We start from the raw sequence: 21799 nt of genomic DNA, 5'->3' as shown, positions 1-21799 counted from the left end.
AGCTTAGTATATTTCATTGAAAATTTGAACAATTAGAATGGGCTGATAAAAAATCAAAGACTCTACGTGTACTTTGCTGTGGGTAGAAAGTTATAGCTAATAACTGCAGTTGACAAAACAGAAGAACTTTTCTCAGGAAAAATAGAATCTGTTGTGAGTATCCAAGAATAATGAGCAAAGGAAGAGAAGCAAGGGGGGAAATCTAGGTCATGTCCCATTGAACACGATGTAAATCTGACCTGTATACATGAGGGAAATGGTTAAAATTAGGGCCAAATAATTTCCTGATTTCTATGAATGAGCACATCTTTTGAAAATCAGGAGAAAGTAGATTTTCTTTTCTAGAGGAAATTATATTCGATTCAGTGTAAGAAGGAAACCAGTAGAAGAAAATCTATATGATAGTACAGAGATCATGTGAGAGAAAAGGAAAAGTGTGTGTGTGTGGCGGGGAGGGAGGGATCGGGAGAGAGAGAGAGTGAGAGAGACAGAGAGAGAGACAGAGAAGAGCACAGGAGTAATGGCAGGAGTAGAATGGCACAGAACCTTATTATATCATAAAATAATAACTTTAAAAGAACAAATCTATGGCACAGAGAAACTGAAAAGTGATACTAGAATTCTTAGGGTTGCCATCTTAAAATATCTGATGGGCTTACTTAGAATCTATAACCATGATTTAGTCCTTGTTAATTTTTCCATGACTGTGAAGATGATCTATCATAACATTTAGTTTGATGAACTCACCAGCTGCCCTGTGCAAAAATCTGGTGTTTCACACTTTATCACTCCCGGAGGCAGGCCACATCTTCCTGCCCCTAACCCCTCCAGCTGCAGCCACCCCTGGAGCCTTCCCACCCTGAGAGCGCAGGTCGACAGATGGAGCCCAGTACTTATGATGAGACACATGGGGCCGAAGAAGGAGCTGTGCAATCACCTCTATTGCATTTTTATTTACTTCCCTCTGTTTTTGAGCATTCTCCCCCATAAGGCCTCCAGCCAAAGACCTGATCAATTTATATTCTAAAAGGAACAACTGCAGGACATCTCCAGATTCTACTCATCTCCTCACGTGGGCGTGTCACATTTACCAAATACTGCAAACACTACAAATAGTTTTCTAGTATAAGTATGCCCCGTGCAACAGTTGAGAGAGACTTACACTACAAAAATTATTGACTATCTGAAATTCAAGTTTAACTGGCACCCTGGATTTCATCTGGCGTCCCTACTGTTTGAACTCCAGGAACCTCCCGAGTATCTGGGAAAGGTCTCAGAAAAGTCAACAGCACGGCACAAGAACCGACTGACGTGAGGTGGCAGTAAGTTGTCCCTCAAATGACAAAAGCACACAATCTCTGAGAGGCGAGCAGAAAAAAAAAAGCCATTCTGGAGTCTCTTGCCACTTTGTCCACAACACCGCTCCTTGAGGGGGAAGGGGTCAGCCAGTGGCCCTTTTCCTTCCCCTAGTACTTCTGGGCAAGGATGTGCAGATCGTGTATTTGACGAGTGATTTCAGCACAGAACAGCTGGCAGGCGGCGAGACTGTCATAGCAAGCAGTGGACCGGACACTGGGAAAGGGCTGGGTGGGGGTGATGAAGATGGGGAAACAGTAAAAGACACAGCAATACGCTATAGGCACAGGGCAGATCTTCAAATTACACTTACTGCATGAACATAAACGCGCACAGAAATATGCCCATGGATGATTGACACTTTTTTTTTTTCATTTTATGAGTCAACCTTATTTGTTAACCTTATCTGTGGCTGTTCTTGTAGAATTTCCTGGTGAACAAGAATGCACATCCACTCTCTGGTTGGAGACAGCCAGCCGAGGCCAGAGTTGCTGGGCTCTCTGCAGAGCCGTGAAGCCAGGGCACTGTCTAGAAGCATCTCTTTCTCTGATCTGATCCTAACTATTGTTTAACCTCTAACGGTTTCTTACAAATTGCTACCTCAACTCCACATCTCTAGTTAGTAGGATTTTTAACTCAGGTTTGAGGACCTGTTAATTCTCAAGCCTGCAAAGGTTCTAGGCTGAATGGTAATTACGGGCATTTGATGCACTTAGAACTAAAATTGAATAGTAACATATTCTGGCACAGGCTTTTCCTTCTAATTTATTCATTATTATTTACCATGACTCTAGGTTTGATGGTCTTCTTATAGAACTACTCTGTATTGGAGTTACACTGAATTCAATCATACAGTTGAGCCTAGTTAAAATGGAGGGGATTTTCTTCTTGGACCCAAATGTAATATATATATATATATAATATACATATAACAAATATACATATATATAAACCCAATGCACATTGTCATATATAACTCATGGCTATATTCCTATTCAGGTTTTAGTGTCATGGAAACCAGTTAAGCTTGTCTCTGCCTCTCTACCTAAAATCTGATAAAAATACAGTTTAACTGCATATACCTAACTTCACTTTAGAGGGAAAAGAAGATGCTGTATACATATGCTGGTAGGTTTTAAAATAATGACATCTGCCTTTGTTATAATGAAAGAAAACTCATAAGATGTTCAATTAGTATGACTGAATCATCCATTTCTTCCCTTTTTTCTTACAGTGATATTTCAGGTCTTTTGGGATAGTCATTTTGTGGAGATCTTGGAATTAAAAAAAAAAAAGGCATTCTAACTGTGATGCTCAACAGTCAGGGTATCTGATTTGCTTAAGGGTCACCCTGTAAAAGTCAGAGCCTGACTGGGGCCATTAGGAGCTGGTGGGATGAGTTTGCTGGTTGCTAGGATGCTGTGTGGGGATCTTAGAAAGACCCCCTCCCCACTTGGGCGCTGTCCCTTCTGGACCTGTAGTTGAAGTTTCTCTGTTGATGCCAGAGATGGAGACAGAGAGAAGGGCTGTGGATGCGGTCAAAGCCTGGGGACAGAGGCAGGCAGGGAGGCACAACCGTTCTTTGTAGGGCATGGGTGGTATTTTGTTACTGGTGATTGTGTGACAACAGCAGGACACCACGTGCAGTCTTTTGGGACAGTCGTTCCTGTAGCCCTGCACCCGGAGACCAGGCTTGTGCTGGCGCGGTGTCACGGAGGGGGGGCCAGGGGGGGTGGCAGGCGCTCTGCTCACTCACCGGTGCTGCTCTGAATGGTCCTCACGGTGGTGGTGGTGCGCGGTGGGGAGGAGGACCGCAGGGACACGCACTCGTCGTCCTGGGAGCAGCCCTTCTCAATGGCCCGCACGTAGCTGTGGCTCCGCATGCGGAAGCACCCGGGCATGGGCAGGTCCAGGGCTTCCACCGCCTGCGACTCCAGCTCGCTGAACACGGATTCACACACGGACTCGAACTGCCCGTTCACTTCCATCTCGCTCACCTACGGGCAGAGACGGGGAACCATAACTCCTCCTGCCTGGCGGAGAAGCACCCTCTCCCTCAAGCATCCCCGGACTTGACCCCGCACCCTTCCGGAGAAAGCCCCATCCGACCGCATTCAACGCCAATGCATTTTATCGCCTCTGTGTTACACTCCGTAACTGAACTGCATCTTGTTTATGAGCCCAAACAGTCCATTAAATTCTAAAGAAAAAGAGCTTTCTTTTCAGCATGGAAGAAGTGTGGGGCTAGGAGGTCTTATTCCAGTGCGTGCCCAGGTGTTAATTCTCCTGATTTATAAATGCAAACCTAGGGAACAATTTTTGTCAGTCCACGGTGAGAGTTTGGGTATTTCAGGGGAATAGTTTTTAGTATAAACATCTTAGAAACTACTATTTTTATTATTGTGCTTTTGCAAGTGACTGGCTTGTCAAATAATTTCAGTGTCAAATGCAGCTTAATTTAGTGCACAGTATGAAAACAGGCCCTATATTTTCTGGCAAGATACTCTCATTCTGCACAAAAATAGACCAAACCCAGATATGTCAAAATCTTGAAAAGCACTATGGAGATTTGCAATCTACACACTATCGGAAGAAGGTCTCATTCTTCCTTATAAAAAGCTGATATGGTCCACAAATTGTTTATAAATGTGTTTTAAAATCTTCCAAATGAAGTCTTCCTTTTTTTGCGGAGGTCAGTTTTTATTTACTTATATTCCTCTGCACATAACTTACATTGGGTTTGAGCACCACCTAAAAAAGAAAAAAAAAAAAAACAAAAAACCAGACCAGGTGCCCCAGTTAATTTCTCTTACTTTGTAGCTGATTTGATAGGGACATGGGAGCGTTCTTCAAATTTCTGCCACTCTCTAGAACTTCATAATTTCCCTAATATTAAATTAATGAGTAATTAGGAATTTATTAAGCAATTAAACTACAAGTAAGCTTAGAACAAATACTGAAAATGATTGTAATTTCTGACTTCCTTCATTTTCTGTTATCTGAGAATATACTCTGATAATGGCAAATTTCTTTTAAACTTCATGTAGAAGTGACCAGCTACCTTAAGGCATATCAAGTGGAAAAAGACATGCATTTCTTTACGATTCTTTACAGCTTAAAATAGTACTTTCACCTACTTTATCTAATTTGATATAAAATCCCTGCTTGTTTTCAAGGCTAATAATTACATACATCCATGTTAAAAAATTAAATGCATATATATATCTTTGATTTTTGGGAAATATTGGCGATGCATTCACAGGTAAGGGGACATGATATTTGCAATTAATTATCAAATAGAGAAAGTGAGCACATGAGTCAAAAGGAATATGAATATGAATCTGGGTCAAGGATATATAGGAGTCCCTTGTATTTTACAAGCAACTTTTTTGTAAACTTGGAATGATTTCAAAGTAAAAGGTAAAACTGTATTTGCAAATGTGTGTGTGCGCACGCACATACAGATTTTCCCCTATTAATCAATATGCCAAACATCGCAAAGAAATGGTAAAATATCTATCCCTGTTAAGGTAACAACTGTTAAAACTTGGGTGACTGTCTGTTCAGAGGGTACATATTGCCCCCCTCCCCTAGTTTTCATAAAAATTGGACCATAACGTAAATATAATTTGGCAATATGTTTTCTTTCCACTTAACCTTCTGTATTAAACTCACATCTTAATAGGATTCTCTTTCTTCATTCTTTTTGAACCTTTTGTTTCTATTATACACAGATACAGAAAACCAAGCAAAATAAATGTAGAACCGAGTGAATTATAATAAGACAAACACCCTTATAACCATTACCTAGATCAAGAAAGATGGCTTTTCCAGGTACCCTAGCAACCACTCTATGTGCCCCATCCTGACTATAATCCCCATCTTCCCTCCAAAATCAACTGCCAATCTGAGTTTTATTTTTGTAAAGAATTCTTTTTAAAAAAAGTTTATTTCTTTATTTTGAGAGAGAGAGGGCACACATGAGTGGGGGAGGGGCAGGGAGCCAGGGAGAGAGAGAATCTCAAGCAGTCTCTGTGCTGTCAACACCGGTGCCCCCCCCACCCAGTTTTTAATTGACAATTTATTTATGGAAGCATCTGGGTTGTTTGTCCTGTAAAGGTTCCCGTGGTCTGGATTTGCTGATTTCATACTCGTGGTAGGATTTAGCATGGTCCTCTATCTTTTGTAGTTCCTGAAAATTGTAAGCTGGATCCAGGGGCTTCATAAGACTCAGGTTCAGTCCCTTTGGCAAGAGGAGAGATCATGTGTTCTTTTATCAGGAGACACATTATGTCTGGGTTGTCTCTCTCTGTACGTTGTTAGAAGTCACTTGTGCTCAATGTCTAGATCTGTTAATTCACTGGGAGTTATGCAATGGTGGTGTTCTAGTTCCATCATTATTTTTTACAGTTTCTAGTTGTAGCTTAACTGACTGAGCCATCCAGGAGCCCCAACATTTGATGGTTTTAAATTGACTGTTATGATTATTCTTAGTGAATGGAAATTTGTCTTATCTTTAACCAGTGGGAGCCCCTTAGGTTGGCTCCTGAATCCTGTTGACCTGCTCAGTCCTGGAATCAGTATTTTTTCAAACAACCTTTTCTTCTTTTAGTGGAAAATAGTATCACAAGAATGCAATCTGGACACCAGGAAGCTTCATTGTCATGGCTACTGGGCTGGTCATTGTTCAGTGGGCAAAACTAGGCCTTTTGATGGTCAGACCTAGTGAATAGGTCTGATTAAAATTCAGACTGCAGAGTTGTTTTTTTTTTTAAATGTTTATTTATTTATTTAGAAAGAGAGTGAGAGGGGAAGGGGCAGAGAGAGAGGGAGAGAGAGAGAGAGAAAGAATGAACAGGGGAGGAGCAGAGAGAGAGGGAGACACAGAATCAAAAGCTGTGTGATCCCACGACTGTGAGATTATGACCTTAGCCGAAATCAAGAGTTTGATGCTTAACTGACTGAGTCACCCAGGCACTCCCAGTCTGCACAGTTTTAATGTAACCTCTTCTATATTATATATATATATATATATATATATATATATATATATATATATATACCTTGATTCCATACTAAAAATCCTGGTTCTCCGGGGCACAGGAAATAGAATTGGAATATTCTACAATTATTCATTTGTTTTTTTCATATGCACAACCATCTCAGAATAGCATACTAATAATACCGTGCCCATATCTTTATTGAGAACAGTTAATGATTCCTTTTTTTTCTGCATATGCACTCTCTATTCTTTCCTCATTTAAAATAGTTGTGCTATATTTACATTGTCAGAGCACATAACCTACATGTTCTCTATTGCTTCAGCCCTCATTTAGTCTCTTATAAATAACTATACATTTAATGCTTGCTACTACTTTTTCATATAAAAAGACTATTCTCTATCAAAATTCTACAGATATAGGTCTAAGAATTCTAGATGGCTTATAAAGGAAAAGAGCAAACACCTGACCCACCTTGCCCCCTCCTCGCCAGATTCTCCCTCCTCAGAGGCAATCACTTTCAATTCTTCCAGCTGGATCTTATGGTATTTGCATTCATATTTCCAAAAACTTGCTTATGTGGATCTGTTGCTATGTTCAGAGACCTCTGATAACCTATTGGTTTCCTTCCTGCCCTTAAAGCGTTACCCTCGGAACCTCTGACCTCCTATTGCAATCTATGGCTGCCACAGACAGCCCGCGGCTGTCCTGGGATTTCTCTTCTTTATCACTGTGGGGGTACCCTTCATTGTCTTGACTATTATGGAGGCCCTGTTTCATCTTCCTTGTTTTATTCCTTCCTTTTTGTGGAGCAAATCTTCCAGTGCTTTCCTGGACAAGGCGGCCAGCTTGCATGGATGGAAGTGTCTGTATTCCACCTCCCCTGTTAAGGGAGGGTGTGTTTGCATTCAGGATTCTAGCCTGCATCCCTTCTTTCAGATGTTTTCAGGCTTTCCTCCTTGTCTCTTAGCCTCCATGTATGTTAGAGTTTGGGAAAGTGGATGCCTTTCTCATTCCTGAACCTTTCCGTATGAACTGGTTTTCCCCATCCCCTTCTGAAAACTTTTAAAGATATTCTTGTTTCAAGAGAGCTAACATTTCACCATGATGTTCCCTGTGAGGATATTTCTCCATCAACTGGGTGGGTACTGGGTGGGCCCTCTCAATCTGCAAAATCATGTCTTTCAGTGCTGGGACCATTTCTTGAATGATTTCATTGGTAATTTCCTTCCTTTTATTTATTTTTTTCTGGAACTCCCACTTGTTGGATGTTAGAATCCAAGAAGCTCCAAGAATTCCAGGAACAAAAACACAAGGAAAAATACACCGATACATCATAATTTCCAAAGCAATACCGATATAGAACAAAGCTGGAGGACTCACGCTTTCTGATCTCAGAATTTATCACAGAGCTATAATAATCAAACCAGTTTGGCACTGACATAAGGACCGACACATAGACCAATGGAACAGGATCGAGAGTCCAGAAATAAGTCCATGCACCTATTCATCACGGTTCTTATGTCTGGTCATTTGGGTTGTCTAAAGCTCATTGTCTAGTTGGATTCCTCAGGATGGGCTCATGGAAACGATATTCCCTGCATTCATTCACACTTACAATAGTTTGCCTGTGACTTTTTTTTCCCTTTCAAGATTTCATTTATTTTTTCTTTTTCTTTTTTTTTTTTTTAATTTTTTTTTCAACGTTTATTTATTTTTGGGACAGAGAGAGACAGAGCATGAATGGGGGAGGAGCAGAGAGAGAGGGAGACACAGAATCGGAAACAGGCTCCAGGCTCTGAGCCATCAGCCCAGAGCCTGATGCAGGGCTCGAACTCCCTGACCGCGAGATCGTGACCTGGCTGAAGTCGGACGCTTAACCGACTGCGCCACCCAGGCGCCCCTCATTTATTTTTTAAAAGATTGTTTAGGTGTTTATTTTCGAGAGAGAGGGTGCATGTGAGTGGGGGAGGGGCAGAGAGAGAAGGGAACAAAGGGTCTGAAGTGGGCTCTGTGCTGACAACAGAGATCCCTTTGTGGGGCTCGAACTCACAAATCATTAGATCATGACCTGATCTGAAGTGGGGTGCTTAACTGACTGAGGCATCCAGGCACCCCCAAGATTTCTATTTTTAGATTTCTATTTTTCTTAATGAATGAAATGTCTCATTCACTTGCACCTATATTCCTTTTAGTCTAATCTTCATTTCTGAAATGATTTTTCTTTTACTTCTAATTCTTCCCTGAGTTTTGTGACATTATTTTTAAGTTTTTGAAATTCAGATAGGTCGTTTTCTCTCATGTCTTATATTGTGTTCTTAATGCTGTTTAGCGCATTTTAAAATACAGTTGACCCTTGAACAAACAACAGGGGGGTGGGGGTATTGACTCCTCACCTCTGCTCAGTTGAAATTCCACATATAACTTTTGACTCCACAAAAATGTAACTATTAATTGCCAGAATTTTTATTGATAACGTAGTTTAGTTGATTAACACGTATTTTGTGTATGTATGATATGCTATATTTTCACAATAAAGTAAGTTAGAGAAAAAAATGTTATTAAGAAAATCTCATAAGGAAGAGAAAAGACAGTTAAAATACTGTACTGTCTTTATCGAAAAAAAAAATCCATGTATAAGTGGCCCATGGAATTCAAACCCATGTTGTTCAAGATCAAGTGAAGTGTGTTACAGTTTTGATCTATTTTGTGGTTATGTCTTTCTGCATGCTTTCATTTTCTGGAGGAATGTTATTCTTTTCCTTATTTTTCTTTCTTCTTACAGTGATTTTGAATGTGATTTACAGTGGGTAATTGTTCCTTGTGGTTTTTGGAAAATTAGTCTGACTTTGAGAGGGTGGGTACATTCAAGATATCCCCCTCAAATTCCCAGGACTTCCTCTTTTATGTTTTTAGCTTTGCGATACTTCCTGATTCTTTTCCTCCCGTCCCCAACTTTTACCTTGGCATTTTCTTTTCTTCTTTGCTACCGTCTCTACCTTGTTCATATTTGATTCCACTCGCCTGTGTTTCTTCTCAGCCCTGGGCCCTGTGCTGGAAGGAAACACCGGTTGGTTGCTTTCCAGTGCACGTAGAGGCTCAGACTGCTCCAGTCTTTTTTGACCTAACTGCAGGCTCCTTGAATTTATCTGCCGTTAGAGGAGGCAAATCCCTTCCACTTTCAGCTGCTGTTCTTGAATAGGCGCCCTGAGCTTTCCGGTGAATACCTGTGGCTTGTTTTATTTTGCTATCCTCGAGTCTGTCACACAAGTCATTGTTTCCCTCTATGCCTTCTTACACAGACATGGATACAGTGTAGTCTTATGGCTCCTTGTGGTTTGTTCTCATCCACTTATATTTGGGGTTCATGGAATATCCTGTTATACCCAATTTTATTGTAAATGTTCTCCATGACTTTTGGATTTTTTTTCTGCCTCGTTGCTCTGTCTGCTTTTATATGGAGACTCAGGGAAATTCGGACACTTAAGTCACTACCACTGTAAAATTGTATAGGATGATTATACCATAATTTATTCAACCACTCCATCGTGGATGATGATTCAGATATGTACTTGGAGACCGCTATGACCAACACTCTTGTGCGTTTATCTTTATATACTGGTGCTTTTATTTTCTGTATTATAGAGTGCCGAAAGTGGGATTCTTGTGCCAAAAGGGATGTTTTATACTGTTGTAGATGTTCATCGACTTACTTTCTGTGGCAATGGTGGCAGTTCACTCCAAACAGCTCATTTCTCAGCATGGACACTAGAACTGGGTATTAGCACTTTTTGCAACTCTTCTAGGTCAGAAATGTATTGTGCTTTTTCAGTTTGTCTTTATCAGCCTGCTAGTGTATTTAAGCATTTTTTCTTATATTTATCGGTCTTTGTATTTTTTTCCCTCTAATTTGCTATTTCATAAGATTTGCCTTACGTTCTTTTAGGCTGTTTTTCTTTTCTTACTTATTGGTAAATATACTTTAGGCAACTGGAACATTCACCTGCTTTCTTGATACGTTTAAATATCCTCAGTTGCATTTTAACTTCATGATATCTTTTGTCACAGAATTTAGTTTTCAGTTAGAACAGATGTCAATCGTTTATGTTTTCTAGAATTCTTATATTGTTAAAAGTTCTATTAGTCTTACCGCAATATCAGACATATATTTTATAAATTTTAATTTTTGTCATTTTGTGTTATTGTATATATTTGAGATCTATTTGGTTTTATTATATGGGAAGGAGTAGTTTAATGTTCTTTCTACTATGTCGTGGGCAATTTGCTTGAATTCTCTAGACCTCACTTTCGTCATCTGTAAAATGGGTATAATGATACCTATCTCCAGTGTATGCTCTAAGGATAAAAATAGAACATTTAAAATGCATATTATATTTCTAGGCACATCCACTATACATACACTATACATAAATGGTGGATGTTATTCTGTGAGATAGTGTAGTGGGAAGAATGAAACAAATGATACTAATTCTCTAAGACTAAATTTCATAAATTAAAAAATGATCGTTTTTATAGTTGATATGAAATTAATGAGAGAATATGAAAAGCTTCTAGTATGTATCAGGCAAGCAAGACATGATGACCGTTCCATTGTTATCATTTTCACGATTACTATTATTATTAGCAATATTGTTGCCATCAATACCCCGATACCAGCAGGCTTTGAAGAAACTTATCAGTTAGGAGTCAGGACACTTGGGTTTCTAGGTTCTGTTACCGACTATATTTATAGATACTTATCTATATCTGAGTTTTTATTTCTTGGTATATATACAATGAAGGGATGGCCTAGGTCACAAATCACAGCTAAATTGCTACGATTACTGCTGAACATAATAACTGTGTACTCACTTCTTTTTTTTAAGTTTATTTTATTTTGAGAGATAGAGCATGAGCAGGGGAGGGGCAGAGGGAGAGGGAGTGAGAGAGAATCCCAAGCAGGCTCTGTGCTGTCAGTGCGGAGCCTGATGTAGGGCTCAAACCCAGGAAATGGTGAGATCGTGGCCTGAGGTGAAAGCAAGAGTCAGACGCTCAACCAACTGAGCCACCCAGGCGCCCCTGTCTCCTCACTTTTAAAAAATGATGTAAAAATCCAACATATTGCCAGACAAAAGATGTCTGCAGGCTTCTGGTTTACCATTCCAGATGAAGATATTTGAGAATTGGACTTGAAGTGAATGAGGACATAAATTGAGCCAATTTGGAAATGACCTAGTTATTATACTAAATATTTTTTTTTCACATGTGACTTTTAAAAATTCTTTCTTCTCAAGCTTTACTTTAGAAAGCTCCATCTTATTAGATGGATATATAATTAAAAAAACATAGAAAGGGAATAAATATTAAAAAAGGTCAGTTTTTCTCTATCATGCAAGCACTATCTGTTTTTAGGGATATTTTACTTCTATCAGGTATGAATGGCAGAAACAAACAGCTTAATTATTCTAGACCAATATCTTCTCTTACAACATTTTAGTTTGATCTTTCCAGGAGCCCTTGATGACTAAAATGGCAGGTTTTAAAAGGGAATAGGATAGCATGCATTTAAATTCTATACTATTAGAGCTGCTACTAAAGATCTATAAGAGAGAACATCCCAACATCATAAAAGCTAACCACTTTTTGAAAAGTCTAGAATCTATATGGTAGTATTGCTTGGAAGAAGAAACTATTCTCCTTTGAATAATGACAGTGTTGGGACTGCAATGGAAAGTTTGAAATTATCCTTAAAGATATTGTGTTACTTGAAAATTGAATACGGAACTAGAAAAATGATGTAGCATTAGGAATCCATTTAGGATGGCTATTCTTTCTGTATTTTACTCAAGGCTGAATGATTATACCACCGAATTGCAGAGCTTGACCCGCCATAGCATCGGGGCCCACATGCATTTCTTCAGTGATTTGTTGATATTTTACTAGGTTGTCACTAGGAAGGGATATTGTCTCAGGAAGGTCCGATCTGTGGCACAGGGACCCAAGTCAGACAGCTGCATAGACGCAATGTCCTGATGGGGCAAAGTAGCATGTTTCTCCTGTCTTGAACATTGAAAATTTAAACATTTAACGTTATGAAAGCAGTGAATGGGTATAAGCATTTTTCGACAATTTTTAAAATATTTATTTATTTTTGAGAGAAAGAGACAGAGCACAGGTGCGGGAGGGGCAGAGAGAGAGGGAGACACAGATCTGAAGCAGGCTCCAGGCTCTGAGCTGACAGCAGAGAGCCTGACATGGGACTTGAACCCACAAATTGCAAGATCATGACCTGAGCCGTAGTTGGCCACTCAACCAACTAAACCACCCAGGCACCCCCAAAATTTTTTAAAAAAATCCATCGATGTATTCTACATGTATGACAGCTGGATTTATAGACTATTTTATATTTCTGGAAGGCTATGTGACCATGAGGCTGTCCGGAATAAAGATAAGCTTAAAGAAATTTAAAATATTATATTGCTTAGTGTGAAAAAAGTAAAGACAGACAAGTCAAAATTTCACCAAATGAGGCACCAACTAATTTCCCTGAGTGTTGGGATGAGTGTCATTGGACAGCATTAACTAACACACATTGGCATGCATGTTCTTGGAGCCTTCTCTAAAGTAAGCAAATGTACAGTAGGCAGATATTGGAGTCCCCAAGGCTAGCTTTCCCTGTTCCCACTCTGCCCTGCTCTCAGAACCTTGCTATGGTCCCTGCCTTTGTTGAATATGAATTTTCTTGTATCAAAGTTCTGATCATATCTCTTGCTGCTTAAAAGCTGAAGTTTTAATTAATTTTTAATCAATTCCATTCCTAATAAATGAAGTCCAGTCCTCTGGAGCTGGCATGCAAGGCCATGCGTTAAAAAAAATATCTCCAGGGGCGCCTGGGTGGCGCAGTCGGTTGAGCGTCAGACTTCAGCCAGGTCACGATCTCGCGGTCCGTGGGTTCGAGCCCCGCGTCGGGCTCTGGGCTGATGGCTCAGAGCCTGGAGCCTGTTTCCGATTCTGTGTCTCCCTCTCTCTCTGCCCCTCCCCCGTTCATGCTCTGTCTCTCTCCCCCCCAAAAAAATAAACGTTGAGAAGAAAAAAAAAAATATCTCCAGGGCAAAATTCAGGACAGACTTCCCATTGCTGCCTCTACAAGTATTCTGAGCTCCACCAAAACTAGAACACTCACTATTCCTTGAATTAGGGAAGCATTTTTCAAAGTCCAGATCAAATAGTACTTTATTAGAATCCCTTGGAATATTTGTTAAAATGCATATTCCTAGACTGCATGCCTGGAAGCTCTCTCTTTAGAATCTTTGTTCTTAGCACCTTTTTCTCCTTAGCTTCAGGATCTTGTTGACAATTTTGTGACCACAAAGTCTCATTTGACATCTGGTTTCTTCCGTCTCTTACAGAGTGTTTTATAAAATAACATTCTGGAAATATAAAGCAGTTAGCAGAGGGACCCAGTAAAGGAGCCTCTTACACTTGCCCTACCTCCCTCAGAGTATTTTGTAGTGTTCAAGTAAATAATAACTGTGAGAGCACTTTTATCTTCTTTGTATGTTCTCTTACAAGCTCTTGGCGGGAATGGATTTTGTACTGTTAATCACTGAATAACTTGTATAATCTGGTCCAGTGTTCTGCTCAATAAATATTAGCTGAATTGATAGTATGGCAGTTATTTTTGTGATAGAAATTTAACTTCAGAGGTCCTGGGCATCATTTACAAAACATCCTTCTTTTTGTGCTCCCACAGGAAGGCGTCCCTAGTGGCAACTTCTGCTCCCCTGGTGGCTCCGAAAGCTGCAGGGTCCGGTCTTCAAAGAGCCCCAGGTTCTCTCTGCCCCCTGATCTTAGGTAGCCCAGTCCTCTCCCACTCTCTGAAACTTTGATGGGAGGGCCTGGATATTTTGGATCTAGCATTAAGATGCCTGAGTCTTCCTTCATCCCAGTCCTGATACCAGTTCTTAGAAGTGACTTTTGTCTCATTACCAAGATACCAAGATTCACCTGGGACCCCGTTGAGATAAGTAGACTGTATCTCATTTCCTGTCCTCAGGCTGCTGTCTATCAAGACTTGCTCAACGCTTGTACTTTTGTGATTAGACGCTGCCTTGATTTTGCCAGTGATGTCTATGCTGTCCTTCTGTCCTTCAAGAGTCTTTTCAACCTTATCCATCAACTCCTTAAGGGCACATTTGCTGGTACTGACTGCTGATGAATTTCCGAGGACTCGCTCCAATGTCCTTTATCCCTCTGCAGAGGACCCCTTCTCTGCTGGCAGACTGCTGATACCAGGTGCTTGCCTTAGGTGAATACGTGTAGCATTTAGATTAGGCCTCCCACCTGACCCCTCAGTGGTTTTACTCTGCGAGTGGCCATCTCCTCGCTTCATGCCCTCTGTTTCCACTAATCCTTATGTAGTTCATGGCCCATGGCCCATGGCCACAGTGCTCACCTGGCTGATGGTGCTCATGGCTCGCATGTAGCTCTCGTTCCTAGAGCGGAACTTTGGTGATGTGAGCAGGCCGGCAGGGTCAAGGCTGTCCAGGCTTCGATTGATGGAGACTTCACTTACTGCCCTCAGGTAACTGTGACTCCGGATCTGGAGTTTGGGGGAGTGTTCATTGGAAATCCTAAAAGAGAAAAAAGGAAAGGGCACGTTTAGTAGAAATGTAAGTAGTAATAAGACATGGTCGCTCTATCATTGATGTACCACCCTAAATACTGGGATGAACAATACAGATGGATTCCTCTGATTCCTAGACTCTCCCATGGTGTCCCAGAAGGAAAAACTTTTTACCAGAAATCATTAAGGTTTCGTAACATCTCATGATGTGAGCAATTCAAATTCTCTTCAGCCTATGAAATAATTTCCCCATCTGCATCCCAGGGCGGGGGCGGGGGGAGATAATAGTTCTGACTTCCCTGCCCCAGAATCCTGTCCTGGTAGTCTGTAGGCCTTTTCTTCTTTTTAAAATTCTTTTTAAAGTTTATTTATTTACTTTGAGAGAGAGAGAGAGAGGAGAGCGAGCGAGCAGGGGAGGGGCAGCGAGAGAGAAGCCCAAGCAGGCTCTGCGCAGAGACTGATGTGGGGCTCAGTGTTGCGACCGTGAAATCATGACCTGAACTGAAATCAAAGGAAGGACGCTTAGCTGATTGAGCCACCCAGGGACCCCTGTAAGCTTTTTCTTTTACCCATTTCCTTTCTGTGCCCATATTTTTGTTTTTGGACTTTCTAGTAACAGTAAGTGGGTATACATTTATATCAGTATCTCTACCAATCTTTCTGTCATCTGCTTGTCTATCTAATCTTTGTCTCATTTAGTTGAGATTGAACTTAGTGAACAAAAGTTAAATTTTAGCCGTTAACAATGTGCACGTCTTTAAATCTTGATATGTAAAGAAAGTCTTTACACACTGTACTCTTTGTATTTTTTTCACGATGCATTTTAAAATTATAGAAGTAGAAAATGCTCATTGCCAAGCTATACAGGAGTATATAAAACAGAAGGTGGGTCTTCCTCTCCACCCCTGTTTCTGCTTCAGAATTCTACACCCTTAAAAGAACTACCCATAGCAGTCTGGTGTAAATCCTTCCTGCTTTTCTATTCATATACAAACAATTCATTTTTAGTAATTTTTAAAGCTTGCTTTCACATGGAGTTCAGGGTGATTTTTCTTTCATTATTAAATTTCTTTTATTTTTGCTGAAACATTGCTTGCAGTTTAAAATTAAAGTTGATAAGGAAGATGTATGCCCAATGCCATTGCTGTTATTTATCATCATCCCAGAGATTATAACCAATGAAATTAGAAAATAAAAAGATATAAGGAATATAAATGTGGTGAACTGAGAGATAAGCTTTGATTATTCATGGATTGTACAATTAATTATCTGGAAGATAAAAAAAATCAACTGCCAAACTATTAGAACGCATTCTGCCCACAGACAGGAAAGATATTCTCCACATTCCAAATGTCCTCTTGGCAATGTATGAGATTGCACTCATTCTTGAAGTTTGTATTAATTTTGTATTAATTTAATGTAATTACTTAAATATAATAGTCAAAAAAGATGGACTCAGTAATACTAGAACCTGGGAGCAGCTACTTTTTGCAATTGCATTGGAAAGGGGACCAAGTTAAAATAGATCTAGAATAGGGGCGCCTGGGTGGCTCTGTCAGTTGAATGTCCGACTTCGGCTCAGGTCATGATCTCGCCATTCTTGAGTTTGGCCCCGCATCGGGTTGTGTGTTGACAGCTCTGAGCCTGGAGCCTGCTTCGGATTCTGTGTCTCCCTCTCTCTCTGCCCCTTCCCCGCTCATGCATGCTCTCTCTCTCTTTTTCAAAAATAAATAAACATTAAAAAAATAGATCCAGAATTTAACATCAAAAGCAAATCTCCTACATTATTACCACAAAAGGGAAACTGTTCTAAAAATGGATGTTCTCGATGGATCCTACAAGTATCTGTCAAACATGAACTATTTGCTCTGCCAGCTCAAATATTTGCCATGTGTTATGTGCTATTATGGTGATTCACAATGGGCCACTTTATAAATGCTCATGCCCTAAATCCCAACCAACCAACATATAAACTGAAGAATTCCTTTTCCCCTTAAGGTCTCTTCTAGGAAAAGAGAGACTTAGCTAGAAGCATTTATAACCAAAAGTTCACTTCCCCTTAGAACGTGAGAATTAGATGGTAAACGTGTTTCTTTGGCTCTTTTGCAACCCGACCCAGGGCATGGATATTGCCAACATAAATGACGGTGCTGTTCCAAATGGTTATCAGAGCAGCAATTCCGGGGGGGCGGGGGGGGGGTGACTTTCATAAATGGTGTATATTCACAAGACGAAGTGAAAGTCCAGTGTTTTGAAAAATGAGTGTCTGCTGGCTGAGATGGGGAAATGAGGCATCATTGCAACAATCATTCACCCAGGTCACTTGTCATGAAATAAGGCATAATTCCCAAATTTCAAAGTGAAAAATCATTCAGAAAGGATTGAAGAGTTCTACTTTGGTGAGTCATTTCTGATAAAACGGCACACACTTTCATCAGACGCTAACTGTAAGGAAATGAACTCTTTCCTCTTGTCCACTGAGTGGAGCCCACAGCTGTCAATATAAAGGGTAAAAGTATGGACATGTGCTGCTGATGCGGAAACGCTCACTGGAGGAACACCGGAAAATAGTGCATTTATTCCTATATTTCACCTCAAGAGAAAGGTGGCTTGCTAAGAAGAAAGGGCATGTGCGTATTCAGAAATATTCGTTCTCGTGTTAGATGGATTATTTTTCAATGTTGGCCTATTCAAATGACGTCTGTCTTTTTCCCCTTTCCTCCCTAAATGGCTTGTGCTAAGTTAACGTTTCGTGGCTTATCAGCACTGAGATGCGGGCCTGGCTGAGTCCCATTCATTATCATGTCCTTTAAGAGCACTCAAAGATAGGAGACCCTTTCCTGGCTGTGGGGCAGCTACATAAACAAGGTTGGCCCAGTGTGTCGGTAAGGTGGCTAAAGAGAAAGATGAAATAATACTCAGGCTGTAAGATTTTAAAACAGTGTACCCAAGGTGAATATGATCAACTTTGGAATATAGTACTGAAAGTATAACTTCATCAGATGAATAAACCCTGGGGATGTGACGTGCAGCATAGTGACCATAGTTAAAAATAGTGTGCTGTGTACTTGAAATTGGCTAAGAGAGTAGATCTTTTTTTTCATTTAATATTTATTTTTGAGAGAGAGAGAGAGAGAGAGAAGGGCAGAGAGAGAGAGGGAGACACAGCACCTGAAGCAGGCTCCAGGCTCTGAGCTGTCAGCACAGAGTCCGATGTGGGGCTCGAACCCACGAGCCGTGAGATCATGATCTGAGATGAAGTCGGACACTTAACTGACTGAGCCACCCAGGCGCCCCGAGTAGATTTAAAAAAAAAAAAAATTTAAATTGAGATATAAAAGTGACATATTAGTTTCAGATGTAGAACCTAATGAGTGACTGACTATTTGTAAATATCGCTAAATGATCACCCTAATAAGTCTAGTTAACATTCATCACCACACAGTTACAGAATTCTTTTCATGTGATGAGCACTTTTAAGATGTACTCTCAACACTTTCAAATACACAATACAGGATTGTTAACAAAAGTGTCCACGCTGTACATCACATCCACAGGACTTCTTTGCTTCACAACTGGAAGTTTGTACCTTTCGACCCCCTTCACCCATTTCTCCTACCCCCAACACTCGCCTTTGGCAACCACTAATCTGTTCTTGGTATTTATAAGCTCATTTGTTTGCTTGTTTGTTTAGTCTGCACATAAGTGAGATCACAGGGTATTTGAGAGTAAATCTTAAGCGGTCTCACCTTCCGCTCCTGGCAACTACCATTCCACTTTACGTCTCTGAGTTTGGCCACCCTGGGCATCTCATACAAATGAAATTGTATAGTATTTGCCTGGCTTGTTTCACTTAGCATCATGTCTTCAAGGTTCATCCTAGGCTGCCGCACGTGTCAGAACTTCCTTTAAGGCCGAAGAACAATCCACTGTGTGTTGATACTACATTTTTGTTTATCCATTCATCTATTGACAGACACTTGGGTTGCTTCGGCCTTTTGCTTTTGTGAATAAAGCTGCTGGGAACACGGGTGTACAAATGTCTGTTTGAGCCCCTGCTTCCAGTTTTTTTGAGGATATACCCAGAAGTAAAAATCTCTCTTTAACGAAGTAATTAATCTTTCCTATTTCATTGCTTGGCAATTAAACTCCTAACAAATTTGGGGGCCAACATAATAGAACTTTTTTTTTCTTCCTTGAAAGACATTTTATCGATCATTTAAGGTAAGTTTTAAGCATGGTAAGTGCTTATGGTAGTATTTCAGACACTATGATTCCTGTGGTTGAAAACAGACAAATGATACTTACTCGGCGGTAAGTATAGGAAAAATGTGAGTATCATTTCATTGCTCCAGTAATTGCAAAAACAGTAATGTAATTAAAATTTGATATAGCATGACGGAGAATAAATTGGATTGAAATAATTAAGGCATCCGAAAAAGTAATTCTGTAAGTAGTTAGAGATTGCAGAAAGACTGTTGGCAATCACGTCAGTTTACAAATCAGTGACAAAAGAAATAATGTCATCACGAGGAAAGCTGTGATGACAATTGAAATGTACTAGTTAGGTAAAAAGCCCATGATGATAATGCTTAGGAGGAGGTGGAAATAGTGACCTAGATGCTGCTTGGAGCTAAATACAGAGTGTTTCCTTCAATTTAAAAAGTGTCAGAGCAGAGCAGATGTACTTACATAGATACAAGTTGACATTGACAAATTGGAGGAGTTAAAACTTATGTGAAAGTATTTTGATAGATTTTTCAAAGTGTTTCATATTCTGATTTCACTTTAGGAAGAACAAAAAGCCACTAAGGACAGACTCTTAAATAATTCTTACAGTGTTGGTTTTCTTCTAACCTCCATTGTCAAATGCTTCGTGTCTCTACTCACTACTGGCATGCCAAAAGGTCACGAAAAACACATCCCTTCCGTGCAGTCTTCAGTTGTCTTGAACACAGCTGCTGTCTATCCCTGCTAAGCCTTCTCTTCTCTGGGTGACGTGCCCCCCTTTATCTCGTTCTCTTATGTCAAGGCTTCCAGGCTGTCCATTACCTTGATGACCTGTCTCTGAAGTCAGTCCAATTTGTTATTTCCTCTTTGACAACAAAGTACCCAAAGCCAAACTTAAACTTCCAAATGTGGGCTGACAAGTACAGAATACAGAATGGCTATTGTCCTTTCTTGGAGAGAAGATCCTCCTGGGATATGGCCTGAGGAAGCTCTAGATTGTTTCGGCTATAATCACGCTCTTAGCTTCTGGTAAGCTCTCTTTGGACACCTTTTAGATCTTTATAGCAAATGATGTTAAATCGTTCCAATTTTTGACACTTTAGTTCCTATTAAATTGAAATCGAAGGCTAATCCTGTCATCCCCATGCAATATGCAATAAATAGATCAACTATTCTTGCCAGTTATGTATATGTGATAACAGAAGCAAACATAGCAATACCCCAAATCAGTGAGTCTTACAGGTCCCATGCATTTAAGAGCTTCACCTACAATGTCTTATCTGTCACACCAATATTATGGATTATTATAGCAATTATGAAACACTGTTATTTTCTATCTTACAAATGAGGAAACTGAGGCTGATAAGTTTGTAAACTCAGAATCTAAAGCTAAGTCTGCCTGATTTCTATAGTCTTAACCATCTCGTACCTTTCCCATAATTATGCCATTTATTTCCTTACCCAATTACTTGTAAAGTTATTGACTGGGGTTTGGTGAGTCAGTGATCTTCTGAGTTGACTCAGTCCATCAATAATATAGTTTTTGCTGTAAAGCTGTTTCACATATGCCTCTATCACCCAGCCTGTGCTTCTCTGATTTTAACTTTTTCATGCAACATTTTGTGATCTACTGTTTTATTTATTATTATTATTATTATTTTTTAATGTTTATTTTTGAGAAGGGGGGGAGGGGCTGAGAGAGAGGGAGACAGAATCTGAAGCAGGCTCCAGGTTCTGAGCTGTTAGCACAGAGCCCTACGCAGGGCTTGAACCCATGAACCATGAGATCACAACCTGAGCTGAAGTCGGACGCTTACCTGACTGAGCCACCCAGGCGCCCCAAGTGATCTACTATTTTAAATACTATCCTAAATGCAATTACATTCCTCTCATGTGCCTGGCTCAACCATTTCAAAGAGGGAAATATAGGTAGTTCTATACGTGCCTTGTTAGTAAATCTATGGTAGTTCCCCATTTGCTAAATCATCACAAACCGTCTATGTAAAAATTCCTCCTGGAATTTTCATAAGGATTCACATTAGATTAACTATTTGCAATTTTTGGAATCTTGTCTTTCAAAAACTGAGATAACATTTACTTTTTTGCTAGTACTTTTCCCATGTTCCTAAAATATTACCAGGAGAGGTTCTACAATTATATCCAAGTTTTTTCAGACGGAAACAAAATCTTCATGGTTTTCCAAGGTTTCTTATTTGTGGCAGTTACCTGGTTGTGGTATACATAAGAAATATGGCCAACTACATAAGCCCAACCTAGAACCAAAAAGGTGACATATGATGGTGTTCAAAATAGTGATTCAACAATTCTACACATTATGCGATGCTCACCACAATAAGTGTGGTTACCATCTGCCACCATACGATGTCATCACAATATTGATTACTATCTTTTCTATGCTTTACTTCTCATCCCCATGACTTATTTATTTTGTAACTGGGGGCTTGTGCCTCTTAAGTGGCTTCGCTTCTATTTTGCTCATCCCCTGGCCCCTGGCCCTTTGGCAACCAGTGGTTTGTTCTCTGTATTTATGAGTCTAAGACAGAACACTGTCAAACAATGATGACTT

At 40.0% G+C, this 21799-nt stretch overlaps 1 protein-coding gene across 18 annotated transcripts in view; it reads right to left on the bottom strand.

Annotated features, from left to right (window-relative positions):
- Nucleotides 1–21799, bottom strand: part of DLGAP1 (DLG associated protein 1) — a 904837-nt gene that overhangs the window by 183445 nt on the left and 699593 nt on the right. For all 18 annotated transcript variants that reach the window (XM_086682542.1, XM_086682543.1, XM_086682539.1 and 15 more), the window contains 2 exons: nt 14812–14989; nt 3113–3353 (listed from right to left, as the gene is read on the bottom strand). In XM_086682542.1, coding sequence (XP_086538668.1) covers nt 3113–3353; nt 14812–14989 — 419 coding nt within the window. The remainder of the gene's footprint in view (nt 1–3112; nt 3354–14811; nt 14990–21799) is intronic.

This window comes from Puma concolor, chromosome D3 (assembly GCF_028749965.1).
Source record: "Puma concolor isolate L17-30 chromosome D3, mPumCon1.1.hap2, whole genome shotgun sequence".
Taxonomy (NCBI): domain Eukaryota; kingdom Metazoa; phylum Chordata; class Mammalia; order Carnivora; family Felidae; genus Puma; species Puma concolor.
The sequence above is the reverse complement of the archived record's forward strand: the minus strand, read 5'-3'. Positions and strand labels throughout refer to the sequence as shown.